The 17,924-nt window shown below is 43.1% G+C and overlaps 1 protein-coding gene across 1 annotated transcript in view; it reads left to right on the forward strand.

Moving 5' to 3' along the window:
• IL6R (interleukin 6 receptor) overlaps positions 1 to 17,924 on the forward strand; it is a 31,566-nt gene that overhangs the window by 2,787 nt on the left and 10,855 nt on the right. The window contains exons 2-5 of the mRNA XM_073609229.1: positions 12,554 to 12,772; positions 12,892 to 13,012; positions 13,116 to 13,291; positions 14,020 to 14,180. Of these exons, the coding sequence (XP_073465330.1) occupies positions 12,554 to 12,772; positions 12,892 to 13,012; positions 13,116 to 13,291; positions 14,020 to 14,180 (677 nt within the window). The remainder of the gene's footprint in view (positions 1 to 12,553; positions 12,773 to 12,891; positions 13,013 to 13,115; positions 13,292 to 14,019; positions 14,181 to 17,924) is intronic.

The following is a 17,924-nucleotide window of genomic DNA, read 5'->3' on the forward strand; positions in this document are numbered from 1 at the left end:
TTTATTTTTTCCCTATGGATGTTTTTTTAGCTCACTATCTTTTTTTTATTTTTTATTTTTTTTTAATTTTTATTTATTTATTTATTTCCCTATGGATCTTTTTTTAGCTCACTATCTTTTTTTTTTTTTTTTTTTTATTTATTTATTTCCCTATGGATCTTTTTTTAGCTCACTATCTTTTTTTTATTTTTAATTTTTTTTAAATTTTTATTTATTTATTTATTTCCCTATGGATCTTTTTTAGCTCACTATCTTTTTTTTTTTTTTTTTTAATTGTTTATTTATTTATTTATTTATTTTATTTTTTTCCTTATGGATCTTTTTTTTTTTAGCTCACTTTTTTTTTTTTTAATTTGCTGTATTTATTTATTTTTTCCCTATGGATCTTTTTTTTTAGCTCACTATCTTTTCTTTTCTTTTTTCTTTATTTATTTTTATTTATTTATTTTCCCCAATGGATTTTTTTTAGCTCACTATCTTTTCTTTTTTCTTTTTTTTTATTTTTATTTATTTGTTTATGTATTTATTTATTTCCCTATGGATCTTTTTTGAGCTCACTATCTTTTTTTTTTTATTTATTAAATTTTTTAAAATTAATGAATTAATTAATTAGTTAATTAATTATTTTCCCAATGGATCTTTTTTTTTTAGCTCACTATCTTTACACGCAGGATTCACTTCACTCTCTTCATCGTAGGACAATGTTACCTTTTTGTGATTCCCACCCGCACGTCCATGTTGTATGTTCTGTGAATGTCATGTTCGCTGGCTCTGATGTTTGCTGATGTTTCAAAGGCGATAAAGCTTTTGTAAAAAGAAAAAAATCTTTGCAACGACGGGCGTTTAAAGGCCGCACTATTAGTGAGCCCCACTTGGTTTATTGTTTCATTTCCTTGCAAGTCCTTTTTTTTTTTTTTTTTTTTTTTTTTTTTTAATGCAACTTTATGTTTTTTTTTTTTTTTATTATATAGAAAATTGAGTACTGTCCGTGATACTTTTTTTATTTGCACTAACATACAATTTTTCAGGACTTTTTTTTTTTTATGCAACTTTGTTTTTTTTTTTTTATGCAACTTTATGTTTTATTTTTTTTTTTAATGCAACTTTATGGGTTTTTTTGGTTGCTGTTCCATATTTCGGTGATTGCAGAACGTTGGCTGAGATAAGATCAGTTGGCCTTGTAGGTTTATTGCTGCCGTTCAATCCGAGCGGACTCGCTCATGTGCATCGAAGGGGGGGAGGGGGAGAGGAAAGCGCAGTCACCGTGCCGTATCCAGGGGAGGCTGCGAATGCAAAACAGTAAAAAACAGTGCGCTGAGAATGGAGGGGCGCCCACCGATAGGAGCAAACACCCTCCCCTCCCCCCCACCTCTGGGCCATACATTATACAACATTTCCTTTAGATTCCGTTATATCAGGAGGTCGTCCTCCTCACTATATTTATGAAGTGACGGCCGCCGACGCGTCTCCAGGGCAGCGAAGTGAACGCCGTGTCCTCACCGCGGTACAAAGGTCGCCAAAACTTCGACAAACAATGTCACAACAGTTCACTAACACATGATGAACTACATACACATCGCTCCATACAGGACTGAACTACATACACATCACTCCATACAGGACTGAACTACATACACATCACTTCATAGAGGACTGAACTACATACACATCACTTCATAGAGGACTGAACTACATACACATCTCTTCATAGAGGACTGAACTACATACACATCACTTCATAGAGGACTGAACTACATACACATCGCTCCATACAGGACTGAACTACATACACATCACTCCATACAGGACTGAACTACATACACATCACTTCATAGAGGACTGAACTACATACACATCTCTTCATAGAGGACTGAACTACATACACATCTCTTCATAGAGGACTGAACTACATACACATCTCTTCATAGAGGACTGAACTACATACACATCTCTTCATAGAGGACTGAACTACATACACATCTCTTCATAGAGGACTGAACTACATACACATCTCTTCATAGAGGACTGAACTACATACACATCACTTCATAGAGGACTGAACTACATACACATCTCTTCATAGAGGACTGAACTACATACACATCTCTTCATAGAGGACTGAACTACATACACATCTCTTCATACAGGACTGAACTACATACACATCTCTTCATAGAGGACTGAACTACATACACATCACTTCATAGAGGACTGAACTACATACACATCGCTTCATAGAGGACTGAACTACATACACATCACTTCATAGAGGACTGAACTACATACACATCGCTTCATAGAGGACTGAACTACATACACATCACTTCATAGAGGACTGAACTACATACACATCTCTTCATAGAGGACTGAACTACATACACATCGCTTCATAGAGGACTGAACTACATACACATCACTTCATAGAGGACTGAACTACATACACATCACTTCATAGAGGACTGAACTACATACACATCACTTCATAGAGGACTGAACTACATACACATCTCTTCATACAGGACTGAACTACATACACATCTCTTCATAGAGGACTGAACTACATACACATCTCTTCATAGAGGACTGAACTACATACACATCTCTTCATAGAGGACTGAACTACATACACATCTCTTCATAGAGGACTGAACTACATACACATCTCTTCATAGAGGACTGAACTACATACACATCTCTTCATAGAGGACTGAACTACATACACATCACTTCATAGAGGACTGAACTACATACACATCTCTTCATAGAGGACTGAACTACATACACATCACTTCATAGAGGACTGAACTACATACACATCTCTTCATAGAGGACTGAACTACATACACATCTCTTCATACAGGACTGAACTACATACACATCTCTTCATAGAGGACTGAACTACATACACATCTCTTCATAGAGGACTGAACTACATACACATCTCTTCATAGAGGACTGAACTACATACACATCTCTTCATAGAGGACTGAACTACATACACATCACTTCATAGAGGACTGAACTACATACACATCTCTTCATAGAGGACTGAACTACATACACATCTCTTCATAGAGGACTGAACTACATACACATCTCTTCATAGAGGACTGAACTACATACACATCTCTTCATAGAGGACTGAACTACATACACATCTCTTCATACAGGACTGAACTACATACACATCTCTTCATAGAGGACTGAACTACATACACATCACTTCATAGAGGACTGAACTACATACACATCTCTTCATAGAGGACTGAACTACATACACAGGGCTTTACTGAATAATTCTTCTCTGGAATAAATATTCACACAAGCAGATGGTGGGGACTGAACTACATACACAATCACCACGTTCTAATATTTCGCCAGATGTTCCCGTTGCCTCGATACCCTGCCTTGAAAAAGTATTCATACCCCTTGACATTTCCCACATTTTGTCATGTTACAACCAAAAACGTAAATGTATTTTATTGGGATTTTATGTGATAGACCAACACAAAGTGTCACATAATTGTGAAGTGGAAGGAAAATGATAAATGATACAAATAAATATGTGAAAAGTGTGGGGGGGGCATTTGTATTCAGCCCCCTTTACTCTGATACCCCTAACTATAAAATCTAGAGGAACCAATTGCCTTCAGAAGTCACCTAATTAGTAAATAGAGTCCACCTGAGTGTCATTTAATCTCAGTATAAATACAGCTGTTCTGTGAAGCCCTCAGAGGTTTTTAGAGAACCTTAGTGAACAAACAGCATGATGAAGGCCAAGGAACACACCAGACAGGTCAGGGATAAAGTTGTGGAGAAGTATAAAGCAGGGTTAGGTTATAAAAAATATCTCCCAAGCTTTGAACATCTCACGGAGCTCTGTTCAATCCATCATCGGAAAATGGAAAGAGTATGGCACAACTGCAAACCTACCAAGACATGGCCGTCCATCTAAACTGACCGGCCGGGCAAGGAGAGCATTCATCAGAGAAGAGCCAAGAGGTCCATGGTAACTCTGGAGGAGCTGTAGAGATCCACAGCTCAGGGGGGAGAATCTGTCCACAGGACAACTATTAGTCGTGTTCTCCACAAATCTGACCTTTATGGAAGAGTGACAAGAAGAAAGACATTGGAGAAAGAAAGTCATAAGAAGTCCTGTTTGCAGTTTGTGAGAAGCCATGTGGAGGACACAGCAAACATGTGGAAGAAGGTGATCTGGTCAGAGGAGACCAAAATTCAACTTTTTGGCCTAAAAGTAAAACGCTTTGTGTGGGGAAAACTAACACTGCACATCACCCTGAACACACCATCCCCACCGTGAAACATGGTGGTGGCAGCATCATGTGGTGGGGATGTTTTTCTTCAGCAGGGACAGGGAAGCTGGTCAGAGTTGATGGGAAGATGGATGGAGACAAATACAGGACAATCTTAGAAGAAAACCTGTTAGAGTCATCAGAAGACTTGAGACTGGGGAGGAGGTTCACCTTCCAGCAGGACAACGACCCAAAACATCCAGCCAGAGCTACAATGGAATGGTTTACATCAAAGTATATTCATGTGTTAGAATGGCCCAGTCACAGTCCAGACCTAAATCCCATTGAGAATCTGTGGCAAGACTTGAAAATTGCTGTTCACAGACGTTCTCCATCCAATCTGACAGAACTTGAGATATTTTACAAAGAAGAATGGGCAAAAATGTCCTCTCTAGATGTGCAAAGCTGGTAGAGAGCACATCCTTGCCCCCGGGCACTAGACAAATCTGTCCCAGTACTGATTGCACCGATAGATTGTAATGTGTGTGCAGCTTTAAATTGTTGAATGTGCGGCCAATGTGGACCGAGAGTAACGCCTGCGCTGAATGTGAATGAGAAGAGAGTATCTCCCGATATCTGAATACGTTCTCCTCTAATCGTTTGCCTGATATTGTGACTGCCGTACTAAGACGTTCACTCAGCAAGATATATAGAGCCGAACTATATACTGTCTGTGCTCCAAAATGATTATTTACAAAACAATTACTGTGTACACCATTTATGTCAAGATGGTAAGAAGGGTATGGGAGAGGAGAGGAGAAGAAAAAAAAAAAATAGGAGAGGTGAAGAAGAGAAGATAGGAGAGGAGAGGAAGAGAAGATGGCATAGGAGAGGAGAAGAAAAGAAGATAGGAGAGGAAGAGAAGATAGGAGAGGAGAAGGAGAAGAAGAGAAGATAGGAGAGGAGAAGGAGAAGAAGAGAAGATAGGAGAGGAGAAGGAGAAGAAGAGAAGATAGGAGAGGAGAAGGAGAAGAAGAGAAGATAGGAGAGGTGAAAGAGAAGAAGAGAAAATAGGAAAGAAGAAGAAGAGAAGATAGGAGAGGAGAAGAAGAGGAGATCGGAGAGGAGAAGGAAAAGAAGAAGAGAAGATAGAAGAGGAGAAGGAGAAGAAGAGAAGATAAGGAAGAAGAAGATAGGAAAGGATAAGAAAAGATGGGAGAGGAGAGGAAGAGAAGATAGGAGAGGAGAAGGAGAAGAAGAGAAGATAGGAGAGGAGAAGGAGAAGAAGAGAAAATAAGGAAGAAGATAGGAGAGGAGAAGAAAAGATGGGAGAGGAGAGGAAAAGAAGATATGAGAGGAGAAGGAGAAGAAGAGAATATAGGAGAGGAGAAGAAGAGACGATAGGAGAGGAGAAGGAGAAGAAGAGAAGATAGGAGAGGAGAAGGAGAAGAAGAGAAAATAGGAGAGGAGAAGGAGAAGAAGAGAAAATAGGAAAGAAGAAGAAGAGAAGATGGGAGAGGAGAAGGAGAAGAACAGAAGATAGGTGAGGAGAAGGAGAAGAACAGAAGATAGGAGAGGAGAGGAAGAGAAGATGGGAGAGGAGAAGAAGAAGAGAAGATAGGAAAGAAGAAGAAGAAAAGATAGGAGAGGAGAAGAATAGAAGATAGGAGAGGAGAAGGAGAAGAAGAGAGGAGAGGAGAGGAGAAGGAGAAGAAGAGAGGAGAGGAGAGGAGAAGGAGAAGGAGAAGAAGAGAAAATAGGAAAGAAGAAGAAGAGAAGATAGGAGAGGAGAAGAAGAATAGGAGAAGATAGGAGAGGAGAAGAAGAGAAGATGGGATAGATGAAGGAGAAGAGACGATAGGAGAGGAGAACGAGAAGAGGAGAAGATAGGAGAGGAGAAGAAGAGAAGGTGGGAGAGGAGAAGGAGAAGAAGAGAAGATAGGAGAGGAAGAGAAGATAGGAGAGGAGGAGAAGAGAAGGTGGGAGAGGAGAAGGAGAAGAAGAAAGAGAAGAGAGGAGAACAAGAAAGAGAAGAGAGGAGAAGAAGAGAAAATGGGAAGAGGAGAAGAAGAAGAGAAGATAGGAGAGGAGATGAGAATAAGAGATGATGGGAGAGGAGAGGAAAAGAAAATGGGAGAAGAGGAGATGATGGAAGAAGAGAGGAGAAGAAATGAGAGAAGGGAGGGGAGAACAGCGGAAAGGAGAGGAGAGGAAAGAAAAGTAAAAGATGGGAGAGGAGGAAGAGGAGAGAGGATGGGAGAATAAAATATGGGAAAGGAGAGAGGATGGGAGAATAAAATATGGGAAAGGAGAAAGGATGGGAGAATAAAATATGGGAAAGGAGAAAGGATGGGAGAAGACAAGATTGGAGAGAAGATGGGAAAATAGAGCAGAAAAGGAAATAGTGAAGAAGAAAAAAAGGGGGGGGGGGGGAGAGGAAGGAAATGGAAAGTAGTGGAGAGGCGAGAGGAGGGGAGGCGAGAGGAGAGGAGAGGGAAGGGAAAAGTACTCCATACCGTATTAAACACAGTCCTGGTAACAGGGCCAGTGCCAGACTATTTTGCACCCTAGGCAGGACCAGCTACTTGCACCCCTCCCCCACCCCTCCAAAAAAAAAAAATAAGACTTCAAAATTCTTTAAGTAAAACAACATGGTTGTTAAGGAGCAGGCGGCCGCCGCGTCCTTAACAACCAATAAGTCATCGGCTGTCAGCGGGGTTTCCCGTTGACAGTTGAATATATAGAAAAGAATTGTGAGCATTAAAAAAATCACAGAAAATTTTTACCCATCAGGTCTGGTATGGATTTTGAGGGGAACCCCATGCCAAAAAATAACAAGGGTGTGGAAAGGGGGTGGGGGGGGGGAGCGGGCACCCCTCCTGAACGATATCAGGCCTGGTATGGATTGGAGTGGGGCCCACGCCATTTTTTTTTAATGCCAGCAATTCTTTTCTTTACATTGGTCTGTCAGCGGTGGACCCCGTTGACAGTTGATGGCTCATCGGTTGCCAAGGACGTGGCGGCCGCCCGCTCCTTAACAACCATGACAGTTACTCAGATGCAGTAAGATGCCGCTTTGTGAATGGAGCCTTGTGTGGGGAAGCGTACAGAAACCAGAGGTATGTGGCTGCGCCCCGGGCGCAGTGCTCCCTAGGAAGCTGCCTAGTTCTCCTGGTGGTAGCGCCGGCCCTGCCTGAAAATATGGAACAGCAAACAAGTAAACGTACGTGTAAAAGTCACCAAAATGACTTTCATGTAAATCTTCCAGGGGAAGTCCTGATCTTCCAGTTCCCTCTCTGCCATGTACAGACACATTTCCCTCTATCCTGTTTATTATCATTATTCGATGTCTGATTGTCTGAGTCAGCACAGGTTCTGAGTTCCCCTGGTATAGCGGGGGATGGGTGAGTCATTCTTACATAATGTATTATTGTGTGTTCTGTACATTGTATGTTCTGAAGGTTGTACATCTAGAAGAGGAAGAAACCACCACAACACAGGAACCAATTTGCCTATTAAAAGTGTCGTGATGATAACAGACTCCTCCCTCCATTTTTGGATTTTTTTTTTAATTGATAACATGGGAATTGCAGCAGGAGGAGTGAGAATCCCCCAAAACTGGGCGAGATCTTTCATAAGTCCATGCAGGATCCATCAAGGTTCCTGACTCTATTCCCATCCACCTGGGAAATGTGGATGTTTGCAGTGGGAACCCTTAATAATGGGCACAGCGGGTGTACAGACCCGGGAACTCAGCACAGGGATGTTGGGAACCCCTCATAATGGGCACAGCGGGTGTACAGACCCGGGAACTCAGCACAGGGATGGTGGGAACCCCTCATAATGGGCACAGCGGGTTTTCAGACCCGGGAACTCAGCACAGGGATGGTGTGAACCCCTCATAATGGGCACAGCGGGTGTACAGACCCGGGAACTCAGCACAGGGATGGTGGGAACCCCTCATAATGGGCACAGTAGGTGTACAGACCTGGGAACTCAGCACAGGGATGGTGGGAACCCCTCATAATGGGCACAGCGGGTTTTCAGACCCGGGAACTCAGCACAGGGATGGTGGGAACCCCTCATAATGGGCACAGTAGGTGTACAGACCTGGGAACTCAGCACAGGGATGGTGGGAACCCCTCATAATGGGCACAGCGGGTGTAAAGACCTGGGAACTCAGCACAGGGATGGTGGGACCCCCTCATAATGGGCACAGCGGGTTTTCAGACCCGGGAACTCAGCACAGGGATGGTGTGAACCCCTCATAATGGGCACAGCGGGTGTACAGACCCGGGAACTCAGCACAGGGATGGTGGGAACCCCTCATAATGGGCACAGTAGGTGTACAGACCTGGGAACTCAGCACAGGGATGGTGGGAACCCCTCATAATGGGCACAGCGGGTGTAAAGACCTGGGAACTCAGCACAGGGATGGTGGGACCCCCTCATAATGGGCACAGCGGGTGTACAGACCCGGGAACTCAGCACAGGGATGGTGGGAACCCCTCATAATGGGCACAGCGGGTGTACAGACCCGGGAACTCAGCACAGGGATGGTGGGAACCCCTCATAATGGGCACAGCGGGAGTAAAGACCTGAGAACTCAGCACAGGGATGGTGGGAACCCCTCATAATGGGCACAGCGGGTGTACAGACCCGGGAACTCAGCACAGGGATGGTGGGACCCCCTCATAATGGGCACAGCGGGTGTACAGACCCGGGAACTCAGCACAGGGATGGTGGGAACCCCTCATAATGGGCACAGCGGGTGTACAGACCTGGGAACTCAGCACAGGGATGGTGGGAACCCCTCATAATGGGCACAGCGGGTGTACAGACCCGGGAACTCAGCACAGGGATGGTGGGAACCCCTCATAATGGGCACAGCGGGTGTACAGACCCGGGAACTCAGCACAGGGATGGTGGGAACCCCTCATAATGGGCACAGCGGATGTACAGACCCGGGAACTCAGCACAGGGATGGTGGGAACCCCTCAGAATAAGCTCAACCCCAATAGAGTTCCCTATTAGTCTACATATAATCCAGTTTTAGCTGGAGGGAGATGTTTCATGGTGCAGGGGTTCAGGCCGGGGTTTTGGCTCTCTTTCTCCTGTGGTGGTTAGCGCCCTTCTGCAGATGTTACGGTTTCCAGTATGTAAATCGGGGTGATTTGCATAGGCAGCGGGTGAGCTGGGGTGACATCCTGAGACTCTGCACTTTCTTCTCTGGGCGGATGCAGGGCGCTCGTCTTCCTTTTCCTTCCCTGAACTTGGTTTGTTGGGGTTTCCAGACCGCAAAGAACGTTCACAGCAGAGGGTGGCAATCTGGCTGTGCGGTTCAGCCATCGCAACAGGCTGGTCACTGCCATAAATCGCAGTGTGCCCGACTGCAACATGGAGAGTCCCTCCTTCATGCCATCATTTAAACAATACATAGGGTACCACTGAGAGGCCACTTTAGCATGCCTTAAAGTGACACCAAAGATATCCTCAATCTGCAAAATTATATTATACACATCCACTGCTTATGGCCCTTTAATCTAATCTCTTACTATGTTGTCTGCCTCCTTGTAACATCCTCCATTAGATCCTGAACCTCTCCTTTTTCCCCTCACTTCCTCTTGTAAGGATAAGCAGTACACGTTTGTTGGGGTCATGTACACTGCTCTATATACACTATGCATCCCTAGTCCATAATCCATAATCCATACTCTCTGGTCTGTAGTCCATAATCCATAATCCATACTCTCTGGTCTGTAGTCCATAATCCATAATCCATACTCTCTGGTCTGTAGTCCATAATTCTTAGTCCAGAATCCAGTCCCAAGCCCATAAACCATAGTTTGTTGTCTATAATCTATAATCCGTAGTCCTTAATCCCTAGTCTGTAGTCCATAGTCTATAATCTATGGTTTGTATTCCATAGTCAATAATTCATAGTCCCTAGTCTAAAATCCATAGTCCACTGTCCATAATCCTATAGTCCCTAGCCCATAGTCCATTGTCTATAATCTATAGTTTGTAGTCCATAATCCATTTTCCAAAATCCATAGTCCCTAGTCCATAATCCACAGTTTATAATCCATAGTCTGTAGTCCATAATCCATAGTTCAAAATCCATAGTCCCTAGCACATAGTCTATAATCCATAGTCTATAGTCTATAGTGCCTAGTTCATAACACATAGTTCATAGTCTATAATCTATAGTTCGTAGTCCATAGTCTATAATCCATAGTCCATATTCCATAGTCAACAATCCATAGACCCTAGTCCATAATCAATTGTCCAAAATCCATAGTCCCTAGTCCATAATCCACAGTTTATAATCCATAGTCTGTAGTCCATAATCCATAGTTCATAGTCCCTAGCACATAGTCTATAATCCATAGTCTATAGTCTATAATCTATAGTCCCTAGTCCATAACCCATAGTTCATAGTCTATAATCTATAGTTCGTAGTCCATAGTCTGTAGTCCATAGTCTATAACCCATAGTCCATATTTCATAGTCAATAATCCATAGTCCCTAGTCCATAATCCATAGTCCAAAATTCATAGTCTAGAATCAAGAATCCATAGTCCATAATCCCTAGTCCAAAATCTATAGTCTATAATCCATAGTCCATAGTCCATAATACATTGTCCATTATCCATAGTCTATAATCTATAATCCATAGTCTATAATCTATAGTCCAAAGTCCATAGTTCATAGTCTATAATTCATAGTCCATAGTCTATAATCCATAGTCTAAAATACATAGTCTATAGTCCATAGTCTATAATCTATAGTCTATAGTCCATAGTCTATAATCCATAGTTCATAGTCTATAATCCATAGTCTATAATCCATAGTCTATAATCTATAGTCCATAGTTTATAATTCATAGCCTGTTTCCATAGTCTAAAATCCATAGTCCATAGTCTATAGTCCATAGTCTATGATCATTAGTCTATTTTCCATAGTCCATAGTCTATAATCCATAGTCTATAATCCATAGTCTATGATCCATAGTCCATAGTCTATAGTCCATAGTCTATAATCCCTAGTCCATAGTCTATAATCCATATTCCATAGTCCATAGTCTATAGTCTATAATGCACAGTCCATAGTCTATAATTCATAGTCTATAGTCCATAAACTATAGCCCATAATCCATAGCCTATAGTCTATAATATATAGTCCATAGTCCATAGTCCATTAATCATAGTCAATAATCCATAGTCCATAGTATATAATATATAGTTTATAATCCATAGTCCATAGTCTATAATCCATATTCCATAGTCTATAGTCCATAGTCTATAATCCATAGTCCATAATATATAATCCATAGTCTATAATCCATAGTCCATAATATATAATCCATAGTCTATAATCCATAGTCCATAACAGGGGCGTCACTAGGGGGTGGCTTTTGGGGCTATAGCCCCGAATCTGGGGCCAATAGCCCCGTGTCTCTGCAGGGGTCCCCAAGGGGAGGGGAGGCTCTCTGGGAGGCTCTCTGGGGACCCTTATGTAAGTGGGGGGCCCTCTGGGTACCCTGATGCAAGGGAGAGGCTCTCTGGGGACCCTAATGTAAGGGGGGCTCTCTATGAACCCTGTTGTAAGTGGGGGACCCTCTGGGTACCCTGATGAAAGGGGGAGGCTCTCTGAGGACTCTGATGTAAGGAGGAGGCTCTCTGGGGAACCTGATATAAGGGGGGCTCTCTGGGGACCCTGATGTAAGTGGGGGGCTCTCTGGGGATATATATACACACACACACATATATTACTGTATATACATGTGTATGCTCACCCAAGTGTATGACTTTCTTTACTACGCTGCTATGGGCTCTAGCCCCAGATTTTTTGTGGTCCATAATATATAATCCATAGTCTATAATCCATAGTCCATAATATATCATCCATAGTCTATAGTCTATAATCCATAGTCCATAATATATAATCCATAGTCCTTAGTCCATTTCAGGAACAAGGAGGAGAAAGTGGCTTTGTTTCCAACTTACAGCCACCCTCTAACAGGATCACAGCAGTAAAGGAAAAAAAAAGGAATTTGGAGATTTGGAGGTGGCTGCAAACAATAGAAGGGACCTTTTGAGTTAGAAATACACGGGTGAATCGAATTACATTTTTTAGACCAGAGTTTAGTTTTACTTTAAGGGCACTTTTTGAGAGTCTGCTTTAGCATGCCTTAAACTCACTTTTAGAAGCCTTAAATTATTGGGGGGCCTGAAGCTGCCCTTTGCATTGCTGCCATTTGGCTTCATGCGTCATCCTCACCCTTTTCTCTACCCCAGTGCTCTCGGAGAACACCCAGGTGGTCCAACTCCACTCGGACGTGAACCTGACCTGTCCCGGCTGCCACGGTCAGACTTGGTGGAGTCGCCACAACCAGACGAGGAAGCTGCAGGACGGCTCCCACCTATCCCTGACATCTATCGGCTATGAGGATGAGGATACCTACACCTGTCACCGGGACGGCACCCCCGCCTGTACCACGCAGTTGCTTGTGAAAGGTGAGCGACAGTGGCTTTCCATTGTCCGGGGTAAACCAACACGCCCACACAGGGGTCACAAATGAGGTTAGGGGTCTTTCTTTTTTTTTTTTGTGAGGCCAAACTCTTTCTATTTTCAGATGACATTGAGAAGCCGCAGATCTCGTGTTACATCCGCCACCCCACCCACAACATCACCTGCGACTGGCAGACCACGAGGGAGCTCCGCCCACACGCCAAGGTCACGCTCATTGCGTGGATGTAAGTGGCGTGACATTGGAGGCGTTTTGTAAAATTTGTGCTCAAATTATCGATTGCACGCATGCTGAGTCGGTTGTTCTCTCTGTTCCCCCCCCCCCTACAGGCTGAAAGGGAACCACAAAAAGAACCGCTGCACTTACATCCCATTGGCCGGTAAATTCACCTGCTCTACGCTGTACAAGGAAGGAGACACTGGACGGCACGTCTTGTCCCTCTGCGTCATCGGTCGGACAGACAGCCAGACCAGCAACACAGTGGACAGCACCTCAGAGATGCTAGGTACAATGGCAGGAAATCCGCGTGGGCGGGGCATGAGTAGTAGTGTCCCACCCCTATGGTGCTCAGAGGAGGATACCACCCAAAGCTCTGTAGACCTCGCCCCCCCCAGGACCCTGCCTTCTAACTGTTTGGGCTACAAGTAAGCACTGCCACACTGAACATGACCTCCCCCCTCCCAATCCCTATTTGGAAACATTCTGCTTATGGGTTCCTTCACTGCTGGCTACCTGTGCCAATATTTGAATATCCCCCATGGGCGTGGCCACTTCTCCCAATCAGAATGTCAGGGTCACATCTGAATTTAATTTAAAAAAAACAAGCCACCACCTTATATGATGATGGCTTTTTAAGCTTAGTGGCGGGGGTGGGTGGTCACAGACACATGTATAAAAAAAAATTGCTTGTTTAGATGGCTGAAGGATTCACACAGGCACCACGAATGATCAAATAATCACTGCATTGTTTGTAATATAATCATCTCCTATGATCGTCAGCTCCATCTAGTGGCCATAATACAGTTGTTTGTTTTTTTTTTGATTGAGGTTCATCTGGAAAATACCACTTTATAGCCACTAGATGGAGCTAGCGATCATAGAAGATAATCATATTACATGTTTTATACATGTCAGGCATTGGCTATTTTTTGTATTAGTTAAAGAAATGTGACTCTATAATTGTCCATTATTAATGTATTTCCGGTGTTCTGTCATTTCCTCCCCCCACCCCAGTGCAGCCCGACCCCCCAATCAATGTGACGGTCACCTCGTTGGAGCACCAGCCCCGCAAGCTCCGGGTCTCCTGGTCGCCCCCCAGGACATGGCTGAACAACTTCTATCAGCTTCAGTACCAAGTGCAGTACCATGTGGAGGGCACCCAGCATGTCTCCAATGTAAGTCTGTTACCATAAAATGCACAGATCCAATAGAGGTACTGCTATACTTGCCAATCAGCTGGTGAAGTGCTGGATAGTGCTCCACCCCTGCAGAGCTAGAAGGAGGGAACAACCCCCGCTGCTCTATTCCTCCTGTATCTCCTCCCTGAACGCTCTCTCTCCTGTACACCCTCCCTGAGCACTCCCCCCCCATACACCCGCCCTGAGCGCTCTACCTCCTGTACACCCTCCCTGAGCACTTCCCCCCCGTACACCCGCCCTGAGCACTCTCCCTCCTGTACACCCTCCATGAGCTCCCCCCCCCCCCGTACACCCTCCCTGAGCACTTTCCCTCCTGTACACCCTCCCTGAGCTCTCTCCCCCCTGTACACCTGCCCTGAGCACTCTCCCTCCTGTACACCCTCCCTGAGCACTCTCCCTCCTGTACACCCTCCTTGAGCTCTCTCCCCCCCGTACACCTGCCCTGAGCACTCTCCCTCCTGTACACCCTCCCTGAGCTCTCTCCCCCCCGTACACCTGCCCTGAGCACTCTCCCTCCTGTACACCCTCCCTGAGCTCTCTCCCCCCCCCGTACACCTGCCCTGAGCACTCTCCCTCCTGTACACCCTCCCTGAGCTCTCTCCCCCCAAACACCTGCCCTGAGCACTCTCCCTCCTGTACACCCTCCCTGACCTCTCTCCCCCTCGTATACCCACCCTGAGCGCTCTCCCTCCTGTACACCCTCCCTGAGCCCTCTCCCTCCTGTACACCCGCCCTGAGCGCTCGCCCTCCTGTACACCCTCCCTGAGCTGCCTGAGAAATTGAGACATAGTGATTTAATTAATGTAATACTTTTAGTACACAGGGGTGGATACCATCTCTCTTAGGAGCTTTATAAAAGTTAATGATGTTTCAGCGTGACCAAATCTCCTTCTAAATAATGTTACAATATTTTGTTCTACACCTGTGATTGTCCCAGCTGAATTAGAAACTAAGATTAATATATAGTGATTTAATGAACTGAATACTTTTAGTACACAGGGCTGGAGAATATCTCTCCTAGGTGCTTTATAAAAGTTAATGATGTTTAAATGTGACCAAATCTCTTTTAAATAATGTTAAAAGTTTTGTTTTACACCCGTGATTGACCCAGCTGAATTAGCGTCTAAGATATGAGGATATCATGAATTAATGAACGTAATACTTTTAGTACACAGGGGTGGAATTATATCTCACATAGGTGCTTTGTCAATGTTAATGATGTTTAAATGTGACCAAGATCTCCTTTTAAATAGCGTTACAATATATGTCCTACACCCGTGATTGACCCAGCTGAATTATTAGAGTCTAAGAAATGAGGATATACTGAATTAATAAACTTAATACTTTTAGTACACAGGGGTGGATACCATCTCACCTAAGTGCTTTATCAAAGGTAATGATGTTTAAATGTGACCAAATCTCCGTTTAAATAATGTTACAGTTTTTATTTTACACCTGTGATTGTCCCAGCTGAATTAGAGTCTAAGAAATTAAGATATAGTGAAGTGATTTAATGAACTTAATACTTTTAGTACACAGGGGTGGATAATATCTCACCTAGGTGCTGTATAAAAGTTAATGATGTTTAAACGTGACCAAATTTTAAAAAAATTAATGTTACAATATCTGTTCTACACTTGTGATTGTCACAGTCAAACTAGAGTGTACAGCTGGTCATTCCCTGCTGAATTGGCCAAATTTCAATCCATATATGACCAGCTTTAATACAAAGTCCTTTGCAATTTGGTTCCGGAGAAGACATATTTTAGTTCATGTCCAAGCTGCACCAATATAAAATTTTTATCTAATAATATAACTGGAAAAAAATAATAATCACTTCACCACCAACCTCCCCTACATTTTCCAGCTGCTGCAGGCTGACAGTTGGTACTGGAGAAATGAAGTACAGATATAAAAAAATGTAAAAAATCCATATTAGGGTTCAACTTTTTTTGCACCTTGACAAAAACATCTTTTGCGAAACTGAAACCTTGTGGGGGTGGAAACTGGAAAGAAAAATGTACTCCGCACACACCTTTCCTTATCTCTGCCATCTGCAACCAGTGCAACAAAAGTACAGATATCCCTGTGCAGCTAAAATCAGTCCCCTCCCCTAGCTAAGAGCTCGCTAACACAGAATGTGTGAAAAATGAGTTCACAATCCCCTTTACATCATGCAATCCTCAGTGCAAATCTTCAAATGTACATGGTGCCAATCAAAATATATAAAGTTTGCGGTTCCCTTTAAATCTTGCAGTGCTCGGTGCTCAAAAGTCCATAAACAAAATGTGTGAAACAGAATGATATATTATCTAAAGTCAAGCAATGGCTGAATGTGCAGCAGTCTACTTAAACAAGTTCATGATTAGGGCAGGTGTGCACTGCTGCAGTTCTAAGTAATGACCAGCAGACGGCAACATCTTGAGACTGAATATTATACCCTGCATTGTGGAGTTCAGTGGCTGTGCACTAGAGCTGCACGATTCTGGCTAAAATGAGAATCACGATTTTTTTTGCTTAGAAGATAGATCACGATTCTCTTACGATTCTCGCGGCGTAGCATCATCTTTCACATTAAAACAAAAAAATTGGGCTAACTTTACTGTTTCGTTTTGGGTTTTTTTTTTCAAGTGTATTTTTTCCCAAAAAATTGCGTTTGAAAGACCGCCAGGCAAATACAGTGTGACATAAAATATTGCAGCAATTGATATTTTATTCCCTAGGGTCTCTGCTAAAATATATATAATGTTTGGGGGTTCCAAGTAATTTTATAGCGAAAAATATTGATTTTAACTTAAGAAACAAGTGTCAGAAAAAGATTTAGACTAAGTGGTTAAAGTTTCTGCATTTACAGGTTGTTTTAAAACTTGACAGACTGCCTGGATTTTTTTCTTTACACCCAGAAGTTTCCCTTTGATCTAAGAAGGAAGAGTTATACAATGTTTCTTTTTGAAACTTGGCAGACTGTCCAGATGTTTTCTTTTGACAGCTCAGTGGACAGATAAGTCTCTCCACTTGTTATATGAAAGAATCAGCAAACTCTGCAACAGAGATCATCAGGGGGGTTGAATCGAGATCACGATTTTTTTAACGATTAATTGTGCAGCTCTACTGTGCACTGTCACCAGGGCCAACAAGGAAGACAGATGCGGTGTAAGTCCTCGGAAGACAGTTCAAGGAAACAGAAGAGAGTAGCAGTCAGCAGGCTGGTGTCCAGATGCTGCATACCTAATAGTCTCTGCTTCTTGTCTGGATAAAATAGAGCAGCTCCTTTATGGAAGCTCATGTGGTTCAATGAGAATAGAACAGTTCACACCTGTCCTAATTATGAAAGAAATGCCAATAGCTGAATGTCCAGCAGTCAATTTAGGGTTGAAAATATATTTATTGGTAGTTTAACAGAAAATACAAGGAACAGCGTATAAAGTTACAGTCTGGCGACAATCGCAAGTAAACATATGTGATGAGTCAGCCCAATGGCTATCGCCCACATCTTCACTCTTATTGTCATACGGTGTATTATTAACATCAACGACCGTCACTTGGCGCAAGAAGTAATTTTGGCTAGAAGAGCCTCGTCGTTCATGATAAGATTGTATGCACAAATTTTTAGAGATTAATATTAAAAAGGGAAGAAGAAGGGGGGAGCGACCCAGTATTGGGTGTGAATTGAAAGGAGGAAAAAAAAAGGAGGAAAAGTAAGAGAGAGAAAGTCGTAGA

This window comes from Aquarana catesbeiana, linkage group LG13, assembly GCF_042186555.1.
Source record: "Aquarana catesbeiana isolate 2022-GZ linkage group LG13, ASM4218655v1, whole genome shotgun sequence".
NCBI classification, from domain to species: domain Eukaryota; kingdom Metazoa; phylum Chordata; class Amphibia; order Anura; family Ranidae; genus Aquarana; species Aquarana catesbeiana.